Source organism: Panulirus ornatus, chromosome 8 (assembly GCF_036320965.1).
Source record: "Panulirus ornatus isolate Po-2019 chromosome 8, ASM3632096v1, whole genome shotgun sequence".
In the NCBI taxonomy this organism is placed as follows: Eukaryota; Metazoa; Arthropoda; class Malacostraca; order Decapoda; family Palinuridae; genus Panulirus; species Panulirus ornatus.
Genome location: NC_092231.1, coordinates 9,121,038 through 9,148,894, shown reverse-complemented (window position 1 = coordinate 9,148,894; position 27,857 = coordinate 9,121,038). Strand labels below are relative to the sequence as shown.

Below are 27,857 nucleotides of genomic sequence, written 5' to 3'. Positions count from 1 at the left end.
GAAAAGCATTCCGATTTGGTAATGGCCCCGTTGTGTTCTTTACAAAGTAGTTCATGATACATCTTTCTTACTGGAGATAATTACATTTCATATAATTTTGTAACTGCAGAAAAAAACAGACATCCTCATATGACATTGTTGGAAGTCGGCCAAGAGATTTCTCACTTGTTTGCTGTTTCTTTTTCAATAGCAAGGCAGTGCCATGCACACATGAAGAATGGCCTCGTTTGTTCACATCCTTGCTCAGACTTTCATGTACAGTGCAATGAAACTAGAGCCCCCATTTCCTCAGGCAAGTCCTACAGACCCGTTTTGCATATACCTTGACTACTTTATGTGCCCCGTAGACAGCATGTTACATCTGTATACCACATTACCCCACTTAGTTTCATCCCAGCTGGTATTTTTCATGGTTAATAATTGCAAATAAAACATGGTGGATAATGATTATGTACAGGAACAATTCTCTAAAATTGCTTTATTTATATAATCTGAAATCTAGGAACTTTGGGAAAAAAATCAATACAATAACAGTATATTCAAACCTTGTACATTTATCTGGTACATTCTCCAAAATGAAAAACTAACATGAATGTTATATTCAGAAAAACTAAGTTGATCGATCTCATTTTTCTGATGTAACTTGAGAAGCATTAGACTAACTTGTAAACTGAATATTGCATAGTTCCATTTATCAAGTTCAGTTGGGATCTAGCTGAATTTGAATGGACAGGGACAGCTAGCAGAACCTTATTGTTCATGGAATGAAGGATCCCAAAGCTTCAAATGTAATGCATGTGAATTGGAAATGTATAATCACCTTTTGAAAGATCTTTTTTCTTGGATTTGATTGTTGTAATATAGATTACTTACATGATGGCTTGGCAGTATGTGAGAATAAACATAAGGTGAGGGTTTGATGAACTGGTTGATCACTTTTCACCCCTTATTACTTTTCTATTGCCATGTAGCCAGTTGCCCATTATAAAAGTTGCAAGGCTCTTGACATCCATCATTTTTTCATAAAACCCTGCCTTTTCACAAGTCAACTTCCTGATTAAGCATACACCTTACTTCTCCCTCTCTGTGAACCACTCTCCTCTCTTTATCTAGTAAAATAGATCCACTTATGTTCAAATATTGAGTAAAGCACATTTACTTTACTTACAAGAACTACTGTCCTATCCTGAGTGTGCAGATGCCATTACAAGAGGCTAGAATGATCAAAAAATGGATGAAAACTGGTTACCATGCAGTTCTGTTCAGTAGTCACTGGGTATTGAGAATCATCTAAAACCCTACAGGGGCTGAAAGTTGAACTGTTGGTTCATTTCAGGTGGTCCAATTATTTGCTTGACTGAAATTCCTTTCAAATGTGCAATTTTGCCTCAGTATCAGTTAAACAGATTTCTCCAGTCAGCTGGATATTGGATAAATGAAATTACAGTATCTTTTATAACAAAAGACCTAGGAATAGCATGATGACTTAATCACTTCACACAAGTATTTTGTTAATATTAAAACCCATTTAGGAAGCACTATGGCCTGATAAGCATATTACAGATGACATCTAAAGTTTCAAGTTCCATCCCAGTCATTCCCTTTTTCTTACTTCTCATTTTTGTCTCACTTTATTTTGCACGAGTTAGACGCATTTCACATTCTAATGCTCTTAACCATCACTTGTTCTTTTCTGTCTACTCTTATTTATCTTTCTCCTTTTTACTGAAATGCTATGCTTTTCATTTCTCTTATTAGAAAACCTGTATATCATTGACTCTTTCCATCAAAATTCTTTTTCTTTAATGTACATATTAATCAGAGTCCATTCCTCACAATCATCCCCATACTACAGCATTTTATTCCCATTGTGCTCTGCATCTCCTCTCTACTGCTTGTTATTCTCAATTTTATACAGTTTCACCCACATTAATTTTCCCTTTCTAATGCATTAGTCTTTTATTTCTTATTATTTGAATTGAATTTTAAATGATTCAAATACACTCACCATCACTGTCTTAGCTCTATGCGTTCTATGTATATACATATTACTGATGCAAATTATATGCAAAAGCTACGATCGTTTTTCATACTTCTTTTTCTCTTCATACCTAAACAGTTGAATTTTTTCCCAGATATGATGCTGCAGCTACCCAGTTTTATATCCATATGTTATTGTCTCTCTTACCTTAACATTACAGAATTAGAGCATTCTCTTAACTTTCAAATGTTACTGCATTATCTATTAATCCCATCTTCCTTTGCCTTTACCTTACAATTTAAGGAATAGGAACAACCTCAACAGCCATGGATTCAATGGCACACTCATCATTACCTCTAACTATCCTGAAATAGCCATTCTCACCCCAGTCATTTCCCCAGGAATTTTTCACAGTCCAGAACATTTCTCCAGTTTCTTCATCCTCTCCATATCCCACCAGCAGTACCGCATGATTTGTTAGCTAGAAAACAAAGATAAATCAGGTTAGCACATGGACTATGAAGAAGATAAAGGCAAGTTGAGAGTACTGATTAAAGAAAAAAAGATCTTTTCTCATAAAAGGCGATAAGTCAGGAATGGAATACCACTGTTTATGAGTTAATGTATTAATAGAACATTACACTAGTACTGAATTCAGTAGATGAAATGAAAATACTTTGGAAAGGTGCCTTAACAACTTAGCATTGTCATGAATAGTAATTTTGAGCTCCAATGTAAAATGTCATTATATTACCTCCTTACAAAATATGCCTACATAATAATTTATCAAAAAAAATTAGTTCACTTTTCCATAGATTCAGGTGGAAGAGCCTTTTGTATACATTTCTATATGTTTGGGTGGAAGAGCCTATGCTGGGAGCATGGATGCTCCTTATCTGTGTAAGTATACAGTAACTATGGTTTTTCCAGGTGTGATTTCATTCTATATACATAAACTCATATTACACAATTCATGATTCGTGTTATGGTATGATTTCAGACTGCACAGATATTTTTCACATTTTTGCCAAACAGTACATTCATTGCAATAAAGTAAATTTCCACAACAACACAGCAATTCAGGATGATTAATTTCAGGCACTACAATGAACTGCCAGGTTAGACATTTAATGTCATTAACACTTCCACAATCACACACAAAATGCCTCTATTTCATATTCACCAGTCATTCATGTTTGTCATATCCCACACTAGCACAGTAGTACCAAGAACAAAGGAAGAAATGGCCTCATTTGCTCAAATCAACTCTCCAATAGTCTGTCTATCTATCTATCTATCTATCTATCTATATCTCTGATGCCCATTCCCTCAGGGAACTCCCATCAAGGGGCAGCCACGGCAAAAGAGTTTCCACTCATCTCCATCCTCACATGCCTCCCTCGCATACACCAATCCATGCATTTTTCCATTATTTCTCCCCCTCCACTACTCCTCCCCCACCATTTGCCCGTCACAGGTGGTCGTCCACTCACACCAACCTCTTTAAATGTACTATCATGGATTCTCCTTGTGAACTCCCAGACTTGAATTCTTTCCACATGTCCTCAAAGTATTACATTTCACCCATTCTACCACTCCACAATTCACTCCTTTTGCATTCCCTGCCATACTACATCTCTCATAAACACTTCCATTTTTTCTTCATTCTGTCCAATCACACCACATGCTCTTCTCAAATAGCACATTTCTACAGTCTGGATTCTTGACCTCTGAGATTCATTACATGGCCATGTTTCAGCTGCATAGGTTAGGGTTGGGAGGACTATGCTGTCCCTTAATCCTTTCTTCACTTGCATACTTGCACCTCTACCCTTTATTATTCTATTAAGGGACCCAATGACTCTTCTACCCTGTACCACTCTCTCCCCTATCTCTCCTTCCATATCACCACACTTACCCAAGACAGCTCCTAGATACTTAAATTCTCTCACTTCTTTCAGTCTTTTTCCCCATATCCACAGCACAATTTAGTACACATGCTTATTTCACTCTATAAGGTTTTACAAAATCTATACTTTTATTCTATTTCCTTTCAAACACCATCACTTTACTTTTACGTACATTTACCTTCAATCGCCTATGTCTACACACATCATAAAACACACTTACAACCTTCTACAACTCCTCGTCACTCTCAACAAACAGCATAGTATCATCTGCAAACAGGCTTGCCACTAACCACCATACCTTAATTGTCAATTATACTATGTACTGTATAGAAACCAGAGCCTCTATCCACAGCCTGGCTCCACTGACCTTTCTATGGTCTCTCTTGACCATTTCATATGCCCTAGTTCAACTCATTGTCCCTTGCATATCACATAGCTCTAATTCACTCTGTCCTCTGTAAGCCTCACACCCCCCTTGCCAGTTCAGGCCCCAAACCTTCAAAGCATCTTTCACTATATCATTCCATCTCCTCCTTGGTTTCTCCCTTTTTCCTGTTCCTTCCACTTCTGACTGGTGTACCCTCTAAGTCATCCTCTCCTACCTTATGTTCACCAAGTGTCTAAAGCATTCCAGCACACCATTTTCACTTCTCTAATACATACTCCCCTTACTACCATATCTCTCTTTTACCCTATCAATTCTTATTTGATCAACCCATCTCACACCACAAATTGTTCTAAAACATTTCATGCCCAACATGCCCACCCTCTGTTTTACACATTTACTTAAGGCCCACACCTTGCATCATATATAACACTAATGGGATTATACCATCAAACACACTCATCTTTGCTATTCAAAACAGTGGCCTTTCTTTCCACACATTCCTCAGGATACCCAGGACTTTACCCCCTCACCTACCATATAGATCACTTCATATCCATTTGCTGCCATAGCCACTTACAAAATGTTTAAACCTCTAACTGAGCACTCACTGAGTCTGTCCTACTCATGTCTAAAATCCATCAATTTGTGTACACTGAATCATTCACTATTAGTAACAGAGCTTGAGTTTTCCTATTAGTTTCCTAAATGCTCCTATAGCTTTACAAGAACATAGCTCTGTTTCCAGTTCATCTTTTCCATTCTGTTGATGTTTTCTACATATTTCAAGAACAGAACTATTCTTATTTGTCTATTTACCATATATACATTTCAAAGTCCTTTGTAACTTTACATCTTTTGGTAATAACTTAAACTGTTTCCACTACTTCATCTAAATTCACTGAAACTTAAACCATTTTCCCCTTCATACTGCATCATAATGTTTTATATATATTTTGAAATGTGGTGTCAAAAGTCCTCATCTACTTCCATATTCAATGAATCACTTAATCCATCTCCTTTACTGACAGGTTCTACTCCCATCATAAAACCCTTACATCAATTTAACAGCCACAAAATTATTTGTTCATTTAATATGTGAAATGAGCAATCATAAATAAGTTGCAATGGTACTGTAACTCGTTGTTTTTTTTAGCTCCAGGATCCTCAAAAGGGAATCCCATGGCACTTGCATACTTCCACATCCCCTGTATGGACCCAAACATCTGAGAAGAGATTTTCAATCTTTCTGTATGCTGGACTTGTGAAAGGAACCTGAGGATTACTGTAAATGTTTCATCTTCAGTGAGATGGTGACAGTGTAAGCTGGGAGTCTTGTGTGCAGTCCAATGTATGACTGTTTACTTGCAGTGATGGATGACAGTCAAATCAGAGCAGTAATAGTGTGACAACTGTTTTTCATGGTGCTACAGATTCAGAAGGGTTTATCTTAGGAAGTTTTATGTTCAAAACAGTGTTAACAATGCACTCTAAGGATTCAATATGTGAAAAAAACAGATGTACCTTTAACTAAACTGAAAAAGTAATGTACACTCCTTTATATCTCTTAGTGGATCTGATTTTACCTCTAATGGGTTGAACTTGTCACTGAGGCCTGTATGATGGTAGATTCCACCTTTATAATGAAGGAAGTCACTATACACCTCCAATCCTACCACAAGGGGGCCACCCTTCACTAGTGCTAACTTCATCTCCTCTTCATTGCAAGAACCATAGTAACCTATGAGAGAGGAGAAACATTATAATAATACTTATAATTTGTGTAAAAAAAAGAATAATAATAAACAGGTTACAGTACATGAATGACAAAGAAAAATTTCCCTTACTGTTAAAGTTTTATTATTCAGGAGGCTCTCCCTTAAATCACATTTTTCATTTTTTACTTAACTTGTATGTGTCATTGTTTTTTATAGGCATATATGTACACAAGTCTATAAATCTGCTGCTGTGTATTAAAGCTTACCTCCAACATAGCGGTAATAGGCGGTGAAGTGTCGGTTACAGTTAGGATTTGTACGACAGACGTCATCCCTAGCTTCATAAGGTGAGCATTCCTCCAAGACTACACCAACATCCTGTGCATACCTATATATCCAACAAACAGGTAATTTAATAAGCACCCTCAGATGTAACATGTTACAAAATCTCTACCACACCTAACACCCCAATGCTCCTCCCAAACATGATATTCTGCACATGTTGGCATCCTTTCAATTATCACTCTCCAGTACAACTTACCAGATATGCTCAAAAGACTCATACCTCTGCAACTTGAGCATGTTCCTTTGTCCTCCAAGCCTTGATATAATGATACTACTAGAAACAATGCTAGTCCTCCAGCACCTCACCCTGAGCCATTCATACATAGAAAATCCAGACTAACCCATCAATATAACAGACATCCACTTTCTCAAGAAATTTGATTATAGTCCCATCCACCCAAGGTGCTTTGCCACACTTCATCTTAAGCAATTGTTTCTCTATTTCTTCTTTTCACCAAAGCATTTTGCCATGACTCTTGCTCCATATGCTTCTATTCCCAAACACCCCACATCTGCTAATCCAACACATTCAACAGTCTTTAAAAATACTCTTTTGACCTCTTTATCTTTCCCTTGCCCCATTTGTCTTTCTCTTTCCCCTCCTCCCCTTAGCTCCCTTAACTTCCAACTCACAGATCCTCTTTGTTAGTCCTCTTAAATATACGTATCTCTCCATCTTCTTGAACCATTTTATACTTCCCTGGTCTCTCTCAAATAGACTCATCGCTAACATCACAAATCTTTGACAATGTAATTTCTTGCGTGATCACCCCACAACACAACACATCTATGCCCCTACAGACAATGAACCTTCCTTTCACACACTCCTTAACATGCCTAGGACCTTAATCCCCTCTTCTACCATGTGATTTATTTCAGCTTTCATGATTCCATCCACAAAGCATTTACAGATGGGAGAGGAGAGTATTGCACAGGAAGACTGAATGATTCAGTGTCCTGAAAAGGGATTTAAAAACAAAAACAATTATGATGTGAAAAAAAATTCAATAATGATGTATGCTAATCATGCTGTATAATTTCTAATAGCAAAGAAACTTGTACTAAAAACTCTAGTTTTGTACAAAAAGTAAATTTTTTTAATCCAAGCACATCATAAGTTTTCCTTTTAATGCATATTCTTACCTGCCAGCAATGAGAAAGGGGAAGCCTCCTTCACAGCCCTGGGAAAGCTTTGAGCAACCCACGATGTCCTGAGGGGAAAAGACTGGCTGCTGAGTGTTGTTGGTGAGGATCCTGACCCGTGCCTCAAGTCCACCCATGGAGGCAAAGGCATAGCAAGATCCACAATTCCCTTGGTTTCTGTGGGAACAGTCAATTGTATATCATCATAAAGTTCATTAAATCATAAATTTATAAGGCATTTTTTTTCAGTCACCCTATAATTTCTTTATTTTCATTTACAGGGACCTCTTGACTATGCATCAGTTACTTTCTTGAAAATACTTGCATAAATAAAACATGCATAAATCAAATAAATCTTTTACTCTCTCAACCACACTCTTTTTATTACCACACATCTCTATTACCCTTTCATTACTCACTCTTACAAACCATCTCACACCACATATTGTCCTCAAACATCTCATTTCCAACACATCCACCATGCTCCGCACAACCTGATCTATAGCCTATGCCTCGCAACCATATAACATTGTTGGAACCACTATTCCTTCAAACATACCCATTTTTGCTCTCTGAGATAACACTCTCGCCTTCCACACATTCTTCAATGCTCCCAGAACCTTCGCCCCCTTCCCAACCTTATGACTCACTTCTGTTTCCATGGTTCCATCCGCTGCTAAATCCACTCCCAGATATCTAAAACACTTCACTTCCTCCAGTTTTTCTCCATTCAAACTTACCTCCCAACTGACTTGTCCCTCAACCCTACTGAACCTAATAACCTTGCTCTTATTCACATTTACTCTCAGCTTTCTTCTTTCACACACTTTACCAAACTCAGTCACCAGCTTCTACAGTTTCTCATCAAAATCAACCACCAGCGCCGTATCATCAGCAAACAACTGACTATGCATACATATACATCTATATTCATACGTGTTCACTTTTTCCTGCATTAGTGAAGTAGCAACATAGCAGTGTCAGGATATCTTGACCACATATCACTCAACATTATAAACACCATTTCAATATATCACAAGACTCTTTATGCCAAACATGCAGATATCTATAATAGAAATACTGAGCATTTACTCCTCTGCCCTAGGGCCTCCCCACACTGGCACACACGAAACATCACTACACTTTATGACTTTGGGTGTCATCTGATGTATTTGACTGGATTCCTGAGCACTCCAAGAGCCCCACAGAATAAAACAACTGGGGCCAGAATGTGGGTATTTTCATAAATGAACAAGAAATTTTAAAAAATATGCTACAGTAAAAAGCTGTGGCATACCTGACAGGAGAGACATAGCTGATACCAGAGATATTACGCCAGTCCCATGTGGCTGGCATTGCCGCATCAAGCAAACGTGTGAAGAAGCTGGGTGGAACTGCATGAGCACGACTAGCTATTGCAGACCTGGAGGTGGAGTGTAAATATATTGTTTAGTAAGCTAAATCAGGAATCCAGTACCTTTTAATAGGCTCATGTCACAGAAAATACTTTATGATTTAGATGCTGTAATGAAAAAGATTTAAAAGGTTATATATCATGGTCTCCAAATTTTTGCACTGAATGCTAAAACCATTAAGAAAATTCATTAGTTAGTGGATTTCATTCATATGTTCCTGAAGAGAATTTAGGTATTATTGCAAAATTTCTTTTACTGTAAGTAGAGTCAGTACAATGAAAATAATAAAAAAATATATATAGTACATTTTACTTACATTTGCTGTCAACCAATCTGTATCAATATAAATCTTTCCCACTTACTACAGCTACTCGTAGTATCTGTGTATTCTAATATACAAATGTTTTACAGTTGTTTTTCATTTCATGACAAATTTCTCATTTAATAAAAACAAACTTGTATAATTTTTTCCTACAGCAACGGTAATCTATTAACTGATGAAAGTTGCCAAGAAATTTGATATGATATAGACATTTATTATCAGTGTTATCATTATCATGATTTCTGCTATTATGACTATTATGTGCTATGCGACAGACATATGTAAAGAATAATGAGTGTAAGAAAGTGCAGATAAGGTTTGTCTGTAGGGGCAGTCTGATTGAATGAACTGACCAGGGTGTGCTAAAACTGTTGTGACATATGGAGCAGATAAGCAAAGAATGACTGATTAAGAAAATCTAATTGCTGGAAGCAGATGGAGCAAGGGAGATGGGGAGGCTAAGAAAGAGATGCAAAGATGGAGTGAAGGAAGCTTTGGGGTATCAGGGCCTGATCATTCAGAAGGGTAAGAGACATGGATAGCATAAGAGACAGAACAAATTGGATCACTGTGGTATATAAGGGGATGGGCATCACATGCTGTCAATGTGCAGAATCATGGCACATAAAAGTCAAGAAAACCGAGTGCATAGCCTGTGGGGTCTTGCTTTGGATGGTATGTACTGGTTTTGGTAATTATACATGAAAGCTTGAGTATGGAATGTACAAATGAGGCTACAGTACAGCTGTCCTGATGCTATCTTGCTACAGTGGGAAAGAAAAGTATGCATAAATGTAATTGAATATAACCAGGGTGAGAAGTAAAAAGAAGGTAATGTTTGGAGAGAGGAACCTGAAAATTCTGGCTGAGTGAAACTAAGATCACATGGAAAGGGGAAGAGCGGTTTGGGAATGTTTTATGGGCAATGTATGAAGGTACTGTGAGAAGAGAAGAGAAAAGGTAGTAGTGACACTCCTGCAGAGGGGGGTATGGGAATAAGTGAAGTGAGTGTAAGTGAGCTCCAGACTAATACCGGTGAAAATGAAAGTGGATTATAGGAGGTGGGTGATTGTCAGTGCTTATGCACCTGGAAATAAGAGAAGTAAGGGAGAGGTGAATGTTTTGGAAGCAGCAGATTTTGTCAACAATTCTGACGTGAAGGATCATGTAAAAGTGACAGGTGATTTAAAAGCAAAGTAGATTTTGAAGCAGCTTAAGGTTTAATTGCAGGGCATGGGGTATCCAGTGTGAATGAAAATGGCAAACAGGTTATAAGTTATGCAGAGAAAAATGAATGGTAATTAGGAGTACCAGGTTTAAAAAGGAAAAACTTCAGTACAAATGAGTTGGGATGGTTAGCAGGTGGGCAATAACAGATTGTGTACTCACTAGTAAACATGCAAAAGAAAGACTTTTGTAAGTAAATGTGCAGAAAAGATTAGCTGACAGGATGTCTGGTCACCTTCCCAGTGGAAGTGAGGGTAAAAGGAAGAAGGGCTCTCGGAGAAGAGGAAATCACATATGTGGTTGTGGTAAAAGAGAGTAAACTTAGAAAATAGGCTTCTATGATGAGATTCCAGAAGAGAATGGGAGAGGGATGGCAAAAGGTGAAAGCAAGTACAATTAAGGGGGTGAGTGAGGAATGGAAGGTATCTAAAGAAGCTGTTATAACTTGTGCAAGTAAAGTGTGTTTCATGCAGAAAGTTGAATGTGGGTAACAGAGAAAGGGCAATAAGTGGTGGAATGAGAATGATAAGCCGTCAATGAAAGAGCTGTATGGACATTACAGGAAATATACAAAATGAAATGGCAGGAGGTCAAAAGGAAAGTACAGGGGCTGAAAAAAAAAAGCAAACACCAAGAAGAATAAGAAAATGTTTTAGGAGGGAAAAGTGTAAGGAGAACAAGAGAAAAATACAAATATCACTGAAAGAAGCAGATGGGGAAGTGTTAGTAGGCAATGAGGTGAAAAGATATCCAAGCAAATGATAACAGAGAAACCGAGTAGACAACATCTTTATTTCTTCCTAAATGAACCTGTATCAGCTAACAGACTGTGCTCTGCAATCCTACCACGAAGCATATTGTGGAGATTTCTTTGTGAAACTGTCCAATGCTTTTTCCTTCTTTTGGCTTTACTGTACATTCTTTGAATATGATATTATTCTCATCTTGCCTAATTTGTTTGCCAATCCTCTGCTAATATTTTGTTTTATTTGTACTCTGGACAAAGTGAAGATCTAGATGTGAACCCATTTGTTTTCATGCTTCCATTCATAAGGGATTACTCAAACTATTCCCATGTCACAGGCATACTTTAAGTTCATAAAATACTAGCCAGGGGTACTTACGCCCTGCCACCAGCCCTCCTGAGAATATCCTTCATGGTCATCAGCTCATATTCTGGGTAAATGTCAGCCCACCAACTATTTTGCTTGGCATTGATACTCTGGATAAATTCCTTATTATATTTGTACAAAGCATCCTCCTGCCAGGGAATTTTTGGAATAATATGGTAAATTAAATGCTTAAAATTCTATTAGAAGTCCTGAGACATAAAATGTTTCCAATCCAAGTTTAGACAAATCATGTTCTACTACAAACAAAGAAATGGAACATAAAAGAAACAACTTTCCTTTCACAGTATACAAGTGTTATTACTTTATAACCACATTGTAACATGATATATTGAACAGAAAAAGTTGTGAGTACATGCTTTCAATATTGACAATAAGGTGCAATAATAACAAAGACAAAAGTATTAGTACTCTTAAAGGCTGGTGATTGGAGTAACCAAGCCTAATTGCAAGACTGAGAGGGGACCAGATGTATACTCACATTTACACTTTTGTATTATCTATATTGAAGTGACTGTTTTCACCATGTATGGCATGTTATTAGACTATGGTGGGACAAAATGTGTTTTCTCTCAATTCTACAGATGTACTTTAAAGCAAATTCAAGGGTGTAATAAGGGATTTTCCTGTTGTTGCATGAAGTCCCCCCTCCCCCCAGCCTAAGCCTAACCATCACCATCATTTCCTTAAAAGTATTTGTAAAAAGACAAACCTGGATAAAGGACAGGGGCAATGGGTCCCCTCTACCCACTGAAGGGTAAGGACTAGATTTTGTGTGATGACAGTGACACATGCATATAAAAATTCCTCATTTTCTGAGCAGTTGCTAACTGCGACACTTATGGCACCAGTTGTAGACATTTGTCTTAGCCAGAGCATGACCTGTGCATGGGTCAGCAGTATTTAAAGTCCTGACTGGTGTGACCTGAATACTGCCAATCTCAACACCCCATCTGCAAAAGGCACTGGTAGTGTCATGGTTACCAGCCCAAATTCAGGTGATGCGAGATTATGCATTATCACAGGGAGTCATTCAAAGTCAAGTGTGGTGAGAGGGGATGCTGAATGGGAGCACATTCAGTGCATCCCTAGTCAGGTTACTTCTTAGCTAGAGATGACAGTAAATATAGTACCATTAGGCTGGTGCTGAAGAGTTGGTGGAACCTCCCCACACCTTTTATACACACACACACACACACACACACACACCAAATCCTGGCTACAATCTCAAATAAAATTGTAAATGAAATACAGCATTCAGTTACCAAACAGATATGCTCTTTACTGCTCATATACACTGTATTCCACAAAAATTTAATCATAAGAAATATTACCACGGATCCATGAGACATTTTGATTTGAAACATTTCAGTCCTGAGACATCTTGGAATAAGGGTGCACTGTACTGATGTAAATTTCTGTGCCTCAAGACAATTTGAAAAAAATCAAATTCTTTACCTTTGTATCTTTAATATCTAAAGGAATCTTTTCTTTTAATAATGAATCTTTTTTCATACTTGATCACCATTTCCCACATTAGGAAGGTAGTGTCAGGAACAGAACAAGAAAAGCCACATCTACCCAAATCCACTCTCAATCTATCATGAGTAATGCATCAAAACTACAGCTCCCAATCCATAACCAGGCCCCACAGACCTTTCCATAGTTTACCCTGAAAGCTTCACATACCCTGGTTCAGTCAACTGATAGCGTGTCATCCCCAGTATACCATGTCATTCTAATTTACTCTATCCTACGCATGCCTTTCATCCTTCTTCAAGTTCTGGCCCTGATAGATCAAAGTATTTTTTATTCCATCCTTCCATCTTCAATGTGATCACCCCGTTCTCCTTGTTCTCTCCAATTCTGACACATATATCCTCTTTGTCAACATTTCCTCCCTTATTCTCTTCATTTGTACAAACCATTTCAGCACATTCTCTGCTATCTCAACCACTCTTTTTATTGCCACACATCTCTCTTACCTCTTCATTGCTTACTTAATCAAAACACTTCCAGCTTTAAACACCTACTGCAGAGTTCTATCTACCAAATAAACAGAAAATTTTGAGCTCCATCATGACTCATGGATGAGAATGTCCAATAATCTCACTGGGATAAACAACCCTAATAACATCTTAACAAACCCACCAAAAACTATCCTAACCCATTCAACTAAACCAACCATCTACAATTCCAAATAACTTACCAACACCAAACCCTTATAAAGTCAGTGTTGGTATATTCAAGGACAGAAACAATACTCTCTATGCACATCCTCCTTTTTGAACCTTAAAAACAAAGAAAAAAAATGAACATCCACACAACCCAAACCTAACCCTTCCTCACTTGTCTAATTCTGTCTTATCAAAAACAAACCCATTCTATGCACGCTAGGTCAAGCTCTGGCTCTTTCCCTTCTATCAAATTTCACTTCCTCAAACCTGATTCTACTCATTTTACCTTTCCCTTCTGCTTTCTTCCCTGAAGGATCTTTTTGCTTGGTCATCGTATTATAATTGATATAAGATCCTGACTTGCTGCTGCCTATCATACCCAAACATCTTTCCCCATCATCTAAATTTTGATTCAAAGTATGAATCAAGGGTGCTAAGTTAAACATTCATAAATATTGCAGTCTCCTAGCTACCACTAACCTGAGGCATGTGATTTACTGTAGAGTTCTTGGGTGGAAGAGGTATCTTCTTTTGTGCTCGATAGCATGCCCAGTTCCTGACTGTGATATCCCTTGACCAGCCAGTCATTGTCTTATCACACATGGATATGACTGTTTCTCCAGTCTGTGGGAACAAAAGATTAAAAAAACATGCTTATCCTTAAAATATTCATTTTTCATTACATAACCCTCCAACCCCTGTTAAAGGGATCCTGCAGCTCCAAGGCTCCACTACAATCAGCAGAAGGAAAATGATGAACTCCATTGAAGTAACCTCTTCAACGAGACCGTCAAAGATGACTTTTCAGTCATGGTGGAACCTCATGCAGAGTCTGGTCTCACCAGTTTACCAAATTGAGTGGACTGTGAACTCACAGCCCCTGACTAACCTCTCTCTCTGAACTGCTTAACCTAATAAGCATGCTTTTATTTACATTTACCATCAATTTCCTCATATTTTCTTCCATTCTTTCTTATGAAAGCCTTAACTTCTCAACAAAGCCTTCTGTCCAGTCCTGTAAGACCCCCTTTTTATTTTGCTTTTATTCTATCATTCTCTCAATATATACATATATTTCATAATTAACATCTATAACGATATTTCATACATAAAAGCACAAACAGAAAATTTGCCTGTGGTGTCGCTATCTACACAAGCTGTGTAATACCTGCCTCTTATGCCTGGAAGACTACTGGGCATAATATCACATCAATGATTTCAGCACCCTTACTCCCCTTTCCATACCTCAACCCAGAAGGTAAGTCTTGGAACTGTGACAGGAAATAATTCACACACACACACACATATATATATATATATATATATATATATATATATATATATATATATATATATATATGGGTAAAGAATTTACCAATGGACCATGTACATATATGGGTGGATTAGTCGAAGGGTTGAATTCTGCAAACGCTGTCTACTGTCTAACCTTCTCGTATAAGGAGAAGGCGAAGTATGACCTTCCTGAGACTTTAACTTCAAAGCCCTGGTTGTAGATCATGGTCCAGGTTCCTTTGTTACCAAACTCATCAACAGCCTCATTAGGATACATGAGCGAGACCATCTTCTTGTGAATAATAGGACCTGCAGAACACAATTGTGAGCAGTAGTGCTCATGAGAATGTCATGGTAGACCAGACGACATTTGTCTTTATATTAGTAAAGATATATAAATCAATGCTAAAACAAGGAAATATTTGTTCTGATACTAGTAAGATACACATATCATTGTAAAGGTTAGCAGGAGACTTCAATAACAGAGCTAAGAGACATATCAACACAAGAAATAGAAACGGGGAGAATGTTACAAAAGAAACAAGACATTGAAGAGAACAGTAAATATTCAGACCAATTTGGTTTAGCAGAGGCAAAGCGATGGTAGGTCTGAAAAGGCTTATTTTACATATATTATATTTGCAATAGTACACTGTTATGTCAATATGATATCATCAGGAACAGAACATGATAGTGTTTGACGGTTCATCATCAAATATTGGACACAGTATTACGAGTATTACTAACCCATATTACTGCAGTCAATACTGGCATCACCACTGCGTTCTGTTTCATAAAGGATCCAGTCTCCTTTCACATCTTCAAATGTACAGTTGGCCGGAGTGTCTGCTTGTGTCCCACTCACCAGCAGGATCATCAGCAATGACCACACCAAACCATCCATCTTCAGGCTGTCAATAAGAAATCATTTTCATCTGGGGTTTATGTAAGGTTTAGACAGTAATGATTAGCTTTAGATTAATAACTATTGATTCTACAGTAATTTCATATTATGCATAAATGAATCATGACCTTTGTTATTTCCAAATATATGGATGGGTCAAGCATGGATATTTCTGATATTCTGAATAGTCAGTCCTTCATTTATGTTCCCTGTTCAGCCAGTAACATTGACTGAAGGTTGCTACAGATGTCACTACAACTGCAAATAACTTGTCCATTACCCATTCCAGATTTTCATTCAGAAGTTGCATCAAAATAGTTTCCCCCTCTCATTTAAGTTAATTCCCATCAGTATGGAAACAGCTACAAGATCTTTCATAAATACTCTCAAAATTCATATAATGTGAAAAAAATGATGAGAGTCTTATATATATTGCTACAGGAAATCATAATAATTCATTTTACTAACTGATTCGAATCGTATGATGAAACGAGCTTGGTAGATTTTGAGAAGCATAGGAGTACAAGAAATAAGCACAGCTACATAAAGTAGGAAAGAGCGGAAAATGTATCAAAGAAACAATGTGAGAAAGGCAAAAGAAAATTCAAATGTTTCATATTTTTGTAATATATCCACAGAGCAGGAACTAATGATTACACTACAGGACTAAGAGGAAAAGATCAAGGAGAGTGAGGTGGGATATATGAGACTTAAAAGTGTTTACAGTGTGTTTATAGGTAGCGAGAGAGACTATGGAAAAATTTTGTTCCTTAGTCAAGACATGACTAGGATAGCACAGGAACTTGAACGATACAAGACATCTAGATGACTTATGATGAATTCTTGCCTTTATACATTGTACTCAAGTACCATGAGAAACTCGACTGAAAGACTTGGGATTGTAAGACAGTTAATGGGACGGGGATCATCTGAGGAATGGAAATAATACATCAATCACTTCGGACACAAAGCTTTTGCATAAGCACTGTGTCCATAACCACGTTAGTATTCAATCATGTATTTCCCCATTTGAAGGGTAGTTATGCTACACTCTTTAGGTTCTAGTTTCAATTAATCATGAAAATTAAGTTTTATTTGTATACTTGTTATTAACATAACCAGAATAGTAATTCTCATTTCTGTGGTAATTGTTTGCAAAGCACCAATAGGCTCCACCTTAATTTCATCATAAAAAAGAATAGTGTTTGATTTTTCTCTGTATTTGGACGTTTGATACATTAAAAATATCTTTAGTAATGATTCGAGTGATCATTAAAATATTTCCTTGGTACTTTATAAACTATATCTGGCGATGTGTTTCTCATACTGCGAACTCAAAACGAGTGATGTGTGATTCTGCTTTTCTTTTATGAGCTCGTTGCTGTCCTAATTAAGGATCTTCATTTTAGGAAGTTCATATAAACAAGAATAAAAAATGGAAAGATCCTGATGAAGGTAAATTATCCGGGGATGAAACTCAACGCTCGCAGAGTTTTAACCATGTCTTCATCTCTGAATAACATCCACACATGAAAAGTAGACCAAACACACACACACACACACACACACACACACATATATATATATATATATATATATATATATATATATATATATATATATATATATATATATATATATTCTCATAAACATGTATCAGGCGCTGTCACCGGATGTCACAGTTACGGCACTACACACCCCTTGTGCCCCCAACTTCTTGCTATATTTACAAAGCCTATAGTCCTGAGAACTGACTTACTACATCATTTTATCACTTATGTGATATAATTCTATGGGTCTACCCACCACTCCTCCGTTATCTTTCCGTTTTCTGTGTCAAAAGCGACGGACTCCCGTCCCTTCCCTTTACCCGCTCAGTTACGACATCCACGTTGGAACGGACTTCCCATTTTTTTTTTTTCACGTAAGGCTGCTATTACTCTTTCATTCGACTGTCCACAATAACTGTACTCTCGTGAACCTTTTTCATTATCATTGTTTTATTCTGCTCTATTTCATGAATTTTCAATCTTTTTCGTCATTTCACTTTGTCTACAAATCACAAACGTTGCATGTGAGCCCGGATGATATGCAGATCACCATCAGAAAGTGCATCACGAGGATCGAAGATTCAAAACGCATTCTTCGTGATCACGTCTTTAAAGAATACACACACACGCACACACACACACACACACACACACACACACATATATATATATATATATATATATATATATATATATATATATATATATATATATATATATATATTTTTTCTTTTAAACTATTCGCCATTTCCCGCGTTAGCGAAGTAGCGTTAAGAACAGAGGACTGGGCCTCAAAATATCATGCCCAGGTGAGGGCAGGTCACTTGAAATACTTGAATACCTCGCTCTTCTACCCAGGGTAATCAGATGGTATTAACGTATCCCAAGTGACCTCTCCTCACCTGGACGGGAATGTAAAACATCAAGTCACCTGACACCCACCCTTCCCTCCTTCTCAATCCGTAATCCTTTAATTGTCTGGCCACTGGATCATTCTCTCTCTCTCTCTCTCTCTCTCTCTCTCTCTCTCTGGTCCACCTACTGTGGGTGACTGTCTCATTATCCATGATGAGGTGTTGGAATACATACGACAGCTTGGAGTATCTTGCTTCATCTTTCTTAATATATATATATATATATATATATATATATATATATATATATATATATATATATATATATATATATATATATATATATACGCTAGGACCAATTTCAATGAAAAATTCCTGGTGTTACTCCACGACCTTCCTAATGACTGTGCAGCTCAAGGCAACACTACCTCCACTCGCACTCTCTCTTTCTATATATATATATATATATATATATATATATATATATATATATATACAATGTAATATTAAACAAACTTATGCTATTCTCTTTACAGAACGCAGTGGGTGACTGAGACATCATAGAACAAGTTTTCCTTTATAAAAAAAAAAAAATCGATAGAGATACAGCTATTCTGAGCTACTAAAAACAAGTCTTACACCGCCTGTTTGCCCACTATATGTAATTTTGTTTAACTTAGTCTGTTCCAAACTGAGTTGTGCTCCCCCAACGGTTGCAAGGAAGTCGTGTGCCTATGGCATTGGGGCATTGGGAGGGGGGGGGGGTATCTTTTGGCGGGATTTCTAAAACGAAGAAGCAGAGGAGTTATTAACATCGATAGCAATTGTTAATGTATCGTCGTTTTGTTAATAGTTAGAAGAAAAAGATTATAAAGCAAGGAATACAATGAATTTTTTGTCACTGGCGAAGATCATTGTGTGTGATGGACAACAGCGTAACGAAAAGTTTGCCAAAAGCGCCACCATGTTTACATATGGAAGCTGCGTGTGTGCGTTTGTATCATTTATCGTTCTTCAGTCTGAGCAAATAGTTAAATTCTTTCTGTTCTTTACACAATAGGGCTTATCAAGAATGAAAGATAACTATTACACACTTTACGTTTCCTATCCACTTAACTGGAATCGTATTAGGGTGATAGGAGTCTATTAACCGCCTAATGTTATGTTCTCAATATATAGTTTATGTCACACGAAAAAAGAAGGAACCTCAGTCTAAGGTGACAGAGACCTATGATCAGTCTTAGATGAGCATTATTCTGAGGTCGTGAAATTTCACGTGGATTTGGCGCCCACATTCCATTTGTCAATCTTATTATCACATTGGATAAGAGAATAAGACGACTGTTGGTACGTATCATCACCTTATTACGTAAAACTATTGCCCATTCTAAAACCAAAATGGCATTAAATATATAAATTACCTTTGTGTTGGCTTTCGTCATGAAAATACGAGGTGACAAGACTTCCATTTAAAGACCAATACTGGCTTATACATCAGCTGGTTGTTTAAAGAGAAACTGAAAATTTAAGACGACCACATTCACGATGAGAGCACAACGGCAGTTGTCTGTGTGCTCGAAACGTCTTATGTATTTCAAGAATGAAGTAAAAATTTCATATAGGACATCAAATTCACATTTTATCTGATGAAACAACGTTTGGTGAGAAAAAAAAAAAAACTGTAAAAATAACATACAGAAGGCAACATGTATTACAGGTACCAGTACGAGGGACAGAGAGAATCTTCGCTATGTGAAGACGGAAACAATGAGCCGTACCAAGGACGTAAGCAAAGCGAGCCTCGCTCCCTTGAGCAGAACACGTATGGGCAGATTTGATCAGGGGGAACGTGGGCCGTCGCTAAGCATAGACTACCAGATGCCCATGCACGTACACGAAGATCTGCCTGGAAGTGGTTCATTGCAAGCTCGATCTCCCTTGTAGCCTGTCGGCAATGCAGCTAAGATCATATTTTAGACACATAACCAGTTGCTGCGTTTTAAGTGAACTCTTTAACACTAGCAGACCGAGCAGAGCCGCCAGTCAGTAGTAAACTGTGCTGCAGGAATTACAGTGAACAGCTTGTTGAAATTCATTTTAAGCGCATTTCCCATACCTCTACCTTTAACCATCAATTCTATACTGCAAGAGCTAGCTCACTTGTGTTTAGATACAGAAAGTTAGAACATTTACCCCTATGCAGCGACTCCGTGTGCTTTCTTCTGCATTATTTATTTCAGTGCATCCCTCCCAATGTCTCCTCCACACATGCATCCCTCCCAACTATTGCACTTAATTTCAGCACGCGCATTAGGATGCATGCCACATAACCTCTACCTTTGTATTAGATGTAGATAACAATGGTAAGGGTTTGTTATTGGCCTTTCTCTGGCCTAAACGAAAGTGATCGGTCACAGTAAACTTGGCAAGCCTGCAGTAGTTTACATTCTTGACAGCGATTTTTATTGAAGCCATGGCTTAGGGACCCCCATGGCATTCTCAGTTGATCTCACACTAACTGTCAGTGTATCTTTTATTTTGTTCGTGTGTCTTTTTTCACTATTGCTAAATACCACTAATCTATATGTCGTTTTACTATATCTTTTTTTAATCAAAGGATCATACAGGGAGAACCCATATGCGTAGTGACAGTGACACAATGGCCAGTCCGATGCCACCCTGACAATCAAGCACGTACCATCATATCAAATGTGTACCGCAGTCTATGTACCCCACCCGGGTCGCGGTGTACAGCCGATACATATGGCAACACCACCACTGCTCGCTCAGAGGATCCTGACATCACTGAGACGGACAATAACCAATCTTTGTATTTTGTACGTTTGCTTTACAGTTTAGCTTCACCTTAACAATCTTTAGGTGTTGTGTGTCATTATATTGAAGATCATACACCCAGAGTCATGTACACTGTTGCATAGCTGGAGGGAGGTAGGAATTACAATGAAATATTCAATGAATAGTGACAATACAAATTTCGGCAGTGTAAATCATTTTCCATGGGCATTGATACTAATTAGTCTTAGTTTTCACGTAACTATTTCAAGAATACCATACAAAATATTAACCAAGGCAGCGAGGATTTTGGAAGACTTCTTTTGAACATGTGTACGACCAGAAAGATAAAATCTATTCTAAAGAACTTTTAATTAACGTAAGTATGATAAAAAAAAAGTTACAATCTAACAATCAGTACAGTACAACATAGGGCAGTGCACTATGCCAGATTATAAAAAAAATCACAATAAGCTTGTCTAACATAATCTTGTGAATTCTTTTTCGTACGTGTCCTAAGTCCATAATTTTTCAAAATGTAAATAAATAATCAAAATTGAATAAATCGTTCCTTTTAGTATAACAAAAATCTTAGTGTCAACGCACGGAGCGGCATGCATCTTCCTCGGCAGTTGGCCAGCAGAACGTCGTCAGCAGACATTCAATGCGGTACACTGAGTAAACGCTTAGTAACCCCACCAAAACGTACCAAGGTTAGGTAATTATCACATTACAGTTGAAGGTATTTGATGAATCTAAAGTAACGGACCTCATAGAATGAACTGTTTTTTAGTGTACCTATGCGGTTGTGTATGTTTAAATATACCCAAAAATGACAACTCAGAAATGCGTAGACCGTGATTGGAAGGGAAATCCGGAGAGAAAGCGAAAGGTAGCTACTAAATCCTACAGAGACCAGTTTATGTATATTTCACTTCAAAGATCAGCATATCCGTATCTGTGTGAAAATAGTGCCCTATTTTTTTTTCAGGTAGTGAGTGGAACTATTTCCAAACGCAAAATAGGTGTTGATAAGACATAAAGACTGATGTTATGCACGATGTCTGTTGCAGATGATTTTATCTACTTTACCAACTACAGTGTTTCATGATAATGCGTGATGCTGTTTTTATATGTGATCTAAAGCTACGGCATCTATTTCGTGGTACAAACGAAGTCTGAGTTCACTTGCACTTAACTGGCGTCGTTGCAGCAGTGGCTTAGTTTTGCAACGTCTGGACACAACGTAACTTAATATCCAACGTGTAATGTTCCGACAGTTCATAATCAGGGTTGATCCCCTAACTTGGTTTACGTCAGTACTTAGGCTGCCTCGCTCTAGTTGAACCTGATCAAGTTTGCCCATTGGAAATTCGTTTAATCTCGACATTCTAAGGCATATTTCTGAATAATGATTGTCATAACACGTATTTTATCGAGAGTATCTATGAATTTGATGCCTTCGCACTTTCCCCATGCAACGATAGATCCTTATTCCGTGTTACTTTGTCTAATATAGAAGATTTTCATTACCCCTGGTCTGCCTTAAGGCATGTGACATCCCCTGCGCACCAAGGCTGACAAGGACGCACAGTGACGAGATGACAATGCCTACAAAACGTACAACTTCAGTACATGTACCAACCTTTAGATGGTTACACCAAAAAACGATGTCAGTTCGGCACAGTCTTATCATTCTTAAGGGCAGGAGAGTTTCCCGCACAAAAGGAATGCATGATTCCACCGCTCCTTAGTGGAGTATAATGGGTACTCGGTTCGGGTTCGGTATATATATATATATATATATATATATATATATATATATATATATATATATATATAATATCCCTGAGGATAGGGGAGAAAGAATACTTCCTACGTATTTCCCGAGTGTCGTAAAAGGCGACTAAATGGGGAGGGCGCGGGGGGCTGAAAATCCTCCTCTCGTTTTTTATTTTCTAAAAGAAGGAACAGAGAAGGGGGCCAAGTGAGGATTTCCCTTAAAGGCTCAGTCCTCTGTTCTTAACGATACCTCCCTAACGCGGGAAATGGCGAATAGTATGATATATATATATATATATATATATATATATATATATATATATATATATATATATATATATTTATTTATTTATTTACATTTATTTTGCTTTGTCGCTGTCTCCCGCGTTTGCGAGGTAGCGCAAGGAAACAGACGAAAGAAAATGGCACAACCCACCCCCATACACAATGTTCACACACACACGCAAATATACATACCTATACATCTCAATGTACACATATATATACACACACAGACACATACATATATACCCATGCACACAGTTCACACTGTCTGCCCCTATTCATTCCCATCGCCACCTCGCCACACATGGAATACCATCCCCCTCCCCCCTCATGTGTGCGAGGTAGCACTAGGAAAAGACAACAAAGGCCCCATTCGCTCACTCTCAGTCTCCAGCTGTCACGCAATAATGCCCGAAACCACAGATCCCTTTCCACATCCAGGCCCCACACAACTTTCCATGGTTTACCCCAGACGCTTCACATGCCCTGATTCAATCCACTGACAGCACGTCAACCCCGGTATACCACATCGATCCAATTCACTCTATTCCTTGCCCGCCTTTCACCCTCCTGCATGTTCAGGCCCCGATCACACAAAATCTTTTTCACTCCATCTTTCCACCTCCAATTTGGTCTCCCACTTCTCCTCGTTCCCTCCACCTCCGACACATATATCCTCCTGGTCAACTTTCCTCACTCATTCTCTCCATGTCCCCAAACCATTTCAAAACACCCTCCTCTACTCTTTCAACCACGCTCTTTTTATTTCCACACATCTCTCTTACCCTTACATTACAAACCACCTCACACCACACATTATCCTTAAACATCTCATTTCCAGCACATCCGCCCTCCTGCGCACAACTCTATCCATAGCCCACACCTCGCAGCCATACAACATTGTTGGAACCACTATTCCTTCATACCCATTTTTGCTTTCCGAGATAATGTTCTCGACTTCCACACATTCTTCAAGGCTCCCAGGATTTTCGCCCCCTCCCCCACCCTATGATTCACTTCCGCTTCCATGGTTCCATCCGCTGCCAGATCCACTCCCAGATATCTAAAACATTTTACTTCCTCCAGTTTTTCTCCATTCAAACTTACCTCCCAATTGACTTGACCCTTAACCCTACTGTACCTAATAACCTTGCTCTTACTCACATTCACTCCCAACCCTCCTCCTTCACACACCCCACCAAACTCAGTCACCAGCCTCTGCAGCTTCCCACATGAATCAACCACCATATATATATATATATATATATATATATATATATATATATATATATATATATATATATATATTATCCCTGGGGATAGGGAAGAGAGAATACTTCCCACGTATTTCCTGCGTGTCGTTGAAGGCGACTAAAAGGGGAGGGAGCGGGGGGGCTGGAAATCCTCCCTTTTTTTTTTTTATTTCCCAAAAGAAGGAACAGAGAAGGGGACCAGGTGAGGATATTTCCTCAGAGGCCCAGTCCTCTGTTCTTAACGCTACATTGCTAACGCGGGAAATGGCGAATAGTTTGAAAGAAATATATATACATATATATATATATATATATATATATATATATATATATATATATATATATATATATATATATACGGTCACTATATATCATGCTTTAGTTATTAAATAACTCACTGTAATGTATACAGACCGATATCACTCCATACATTATATATATATATATATATATATATATATATATATATATATATATATATATATATATATATATATATTCCCTGGGGATAGGGGAGAAAGAATACTTCCCACGTATTCCCTGCGTGTCGTAGAAGGCGCCTAAAAGGGGAGGGAGCGGGGGGCTGGAAATCCTCCCCTCTCGTTTTTTTTTTTTTAATTTTCCAAAAGAAGGAACAGAGAATTGGGCCAGGTGAGGGTATTCCCTCAAAGGCCCAGTCCTCTGTTCTTAACGCTACCTCGCTGATGCGGGAAATGGCGAATAGTTTGAAAGAAAAAGATATATATATATATATATATATATATATATATATATATATATATATATATATATATATATATATATATATATATACGGTCACTATATATCATGCTTTAGTTATTAAATAACTCACTGTAATGTATACAGACCGATATCACTCCATACATTATATATATATATATATATATATATATATATATATATATATATATATATATATATATATATATATATTCCCTGGGGATAGGGGAGAAAGAATACTTCCCACGTATTCCCTGCGTGTCGTAGAAGGCGCCTAAAAGGGGAGGGAGCGGGTGGCTGGAAATCCTCCCCTCTCTTGTTTTTTTTTAATTTTCCAAAAGAAGGAACAGAGAAGGGGGTCAGGTGAGGATATTCCCTCTAAGACCCAGTTCTCTGTTCTTAACGCTACCTCGCTAACCCGGGAAATGGCAAATAGTATGAAAAAAAAAAAAAAAAAAATATATATATATACATTTGTATTACCCCAAATTCAGCATTTCAACGGATATAGTTTTTTATATATACAATTAACCGGAAAGATGAATAAAGCTCCTATACTTTAATTGTTAAGCAGGTAGTCAAAACTAGTCTAGATGATGAGGGACAAAGTGACAGGTATCGCTAAGGACGGGAAAGCAGGTTGCCTAACGATAACCTTTAGGGGCATATATTATGGCTTCCTTCCTGCCACAGGCAAGACGTAGTACAAGACCACTTGGGAGGCAACATAAGATGGAAAGAGAACTGAGAGCAGATGAGATAAAACAAAAGACTACAAAAACTAGGAAAATTCTGAGCGACGTAGAAAAAAAAAAAATGCGAGACGTAACTGAACTTTGTCACGTGATGGAGCTGAGTTATAACGAGCCAGGGCTACCAATCACAACGTACACATGACTGCTAACGTTCCGTAAAACGAACGTAAAACTCCTTTCCGAATCACAGTTACGAAACAGTCTCTTGGCATTTTTGATGATATATGTAACTGTTCCTTAAATGTCAGCAGTACACAGTAACTTGAAATAAAATATTTGTTTTGAATACATAGTATGACTTGTTGCTGATGGTGGCAAGCCTTCAAAATGAAATTAGTAATTTACCGTACATTCACAGCTCTCACCAGTTTAACCAGGAAAATGAAGATATCTGAACCATATATATTTTGACCGTAATTACTGTGATATGTACAACATGTACATATCAGTATGTGTGGCTGATATTCTTCCAGCAATATTGCGCAACCACAGTCTTAACTGCTCAAAATTGATGGTGTAAACTATTAAATCTAATTACGTACCTGAAGCAAAAAGAAAAAAAAAATCTGAGTATGTATCAATGGTCAACATACTACAATTCTGATAATCAGCTAAGAGGTAAGCATGTGCATGAAACACTTCGATGACTTATGACCTTACCACACGAAATACAGCGTAAAATCATTTTCCAAATTTGTATGTCCTTGGACAGGTGAAACACATTCAGCGTTGAAGCATAGCATGGTAAGGCATGTGTGAAAAGTCACAGCAAAATCAACATTATACAATATACCCAACAAAATCCACTTACCACGAACAATTTCTCATCCTATCACGTCACCTTATTCGTTACAATAACCTACGCGTTGAAATGACTATGAATTCTGTTGTTGAAGATAATGGTAAAACAAAGAATTACAATTAATATCAACTTTATCTACCTTGAACTGCTGAGCTTCGGTAAGGACTGTCAATTGCAGTACGGTAAAGCTTTCTCCTTTTCGTAATACCATCCTCAACCTTTTACCTTTACAGCTGATGGCAATTCTTTATTTTCTACGGTTATTTGCTCGCTGAATGACCTTGACAATGAAAGACGTGTAACTTTTGTATTGTGATATGGTTAGAGGACCCTCTGTGGGTGAAAATGGACTACTAATCAATATAGCGCTCATCAGTATAAACACTAAAGGGACTGGATCAAACTAAGTAATTGTGTGTTGTTCACGTTCATCGCATGTCCGTACGACAAGGTTAGACCATCTCCATTCCCGATAATCAAGTATGACGCAACCTTGCAAGCACTAAAATAATTTATTACAATAACTGCAAAGTTTCACAGGAAAATACTGAATATTCAGCCAATAGTTGTTTAAAATATCCGGTATTTTACGATACTTATCAAAACAGTATATGAGTCTTGTTAAATTGGTTTACATACCAGATCCCCGTGACTAAACAAGTATTGGAGGATTTACACTTTCACACCGACAGCCGGGAGGTGACTGACGGGCGAACCGGGGCGACGACGGGCGGTCGGTCCACCCGCACCGGCCGGGTGAGTGCGTGGTCCCGACTCCTAGGACCCCTGGCAACAGGTCCCTCTTGAGTCGGCGGTCGATGGCGCTCCCCACAATTCTCGGGAAGAGACGTTAGGCTTATTTACAGAAGGAAAATATGAGAAACTTGTTTATTTCAATCCTGAACGAGTGGATGAACACACCCGCTTCAGTATTTCAGAGTTATAAACATTTCTGTTTGTATAATGACAAGCGACAATGGTTTCATGGCGAGTATCTCGAAGGCCAGCTAGAACTCTAGACAAATCGCTCATTCCTGGAAAAAATATGTAGAGAGCCCTGCGCCACTTCAAGGTTACTTTACTTTCGGTTAG

At 37.9% G+C, this 27,857-nt stretch overlaps 1 protein-coding gene across 2 annotated transcripts; it reads right to left on the bottom strand.

Annotated features, from left to right (window-relative positions):
* Positions 1–463: 463 nt before the first annotated feature.
* LOC139749820 (dipeptidyl peptidase 1-like) lies at positions 464–27,543 on the bottom strand. 2 transcript variants are annotated; one of them, XM_071664103.1, is made up of 10 exons: positions 27,405–27,543; positions 15,794–15,957; positions 15,201–15,355; positions 14,234–14,377; positions 11,571–11,707; positions 8,780–8,905; positions 7,483–7,659; positions 6,261–6,382; positions 5,863–6,017; positions 464–2,462 (listed from the first exon to the last, which is right to left on the bottom strand). In XM_071664103.1, the coding sequence occupies exons 2-10, from the start codon at positions 15,948–15,950 to the stop codon at positions 2,280–2,282; spliced, it is 1,356 nt and encodes a 451-aa protein (XP_071520204.1). In that variant the 5' UTR covers positions 15,951–15,957; positions 27,405–27,543; the 3' UTR covers positions 464–2,279. The 2 variants fall into 2 exon arrangements, with proteins under 2 accessions (XP_071520204.1, XP_071520205.1); XM_071664104.1 differs by lacking the exon at positions 27,405–27,543 and adding an exon at positions 26,905–26,923.
* Positions 27,544–27,857: the final 314 nt, after the last annotated feature.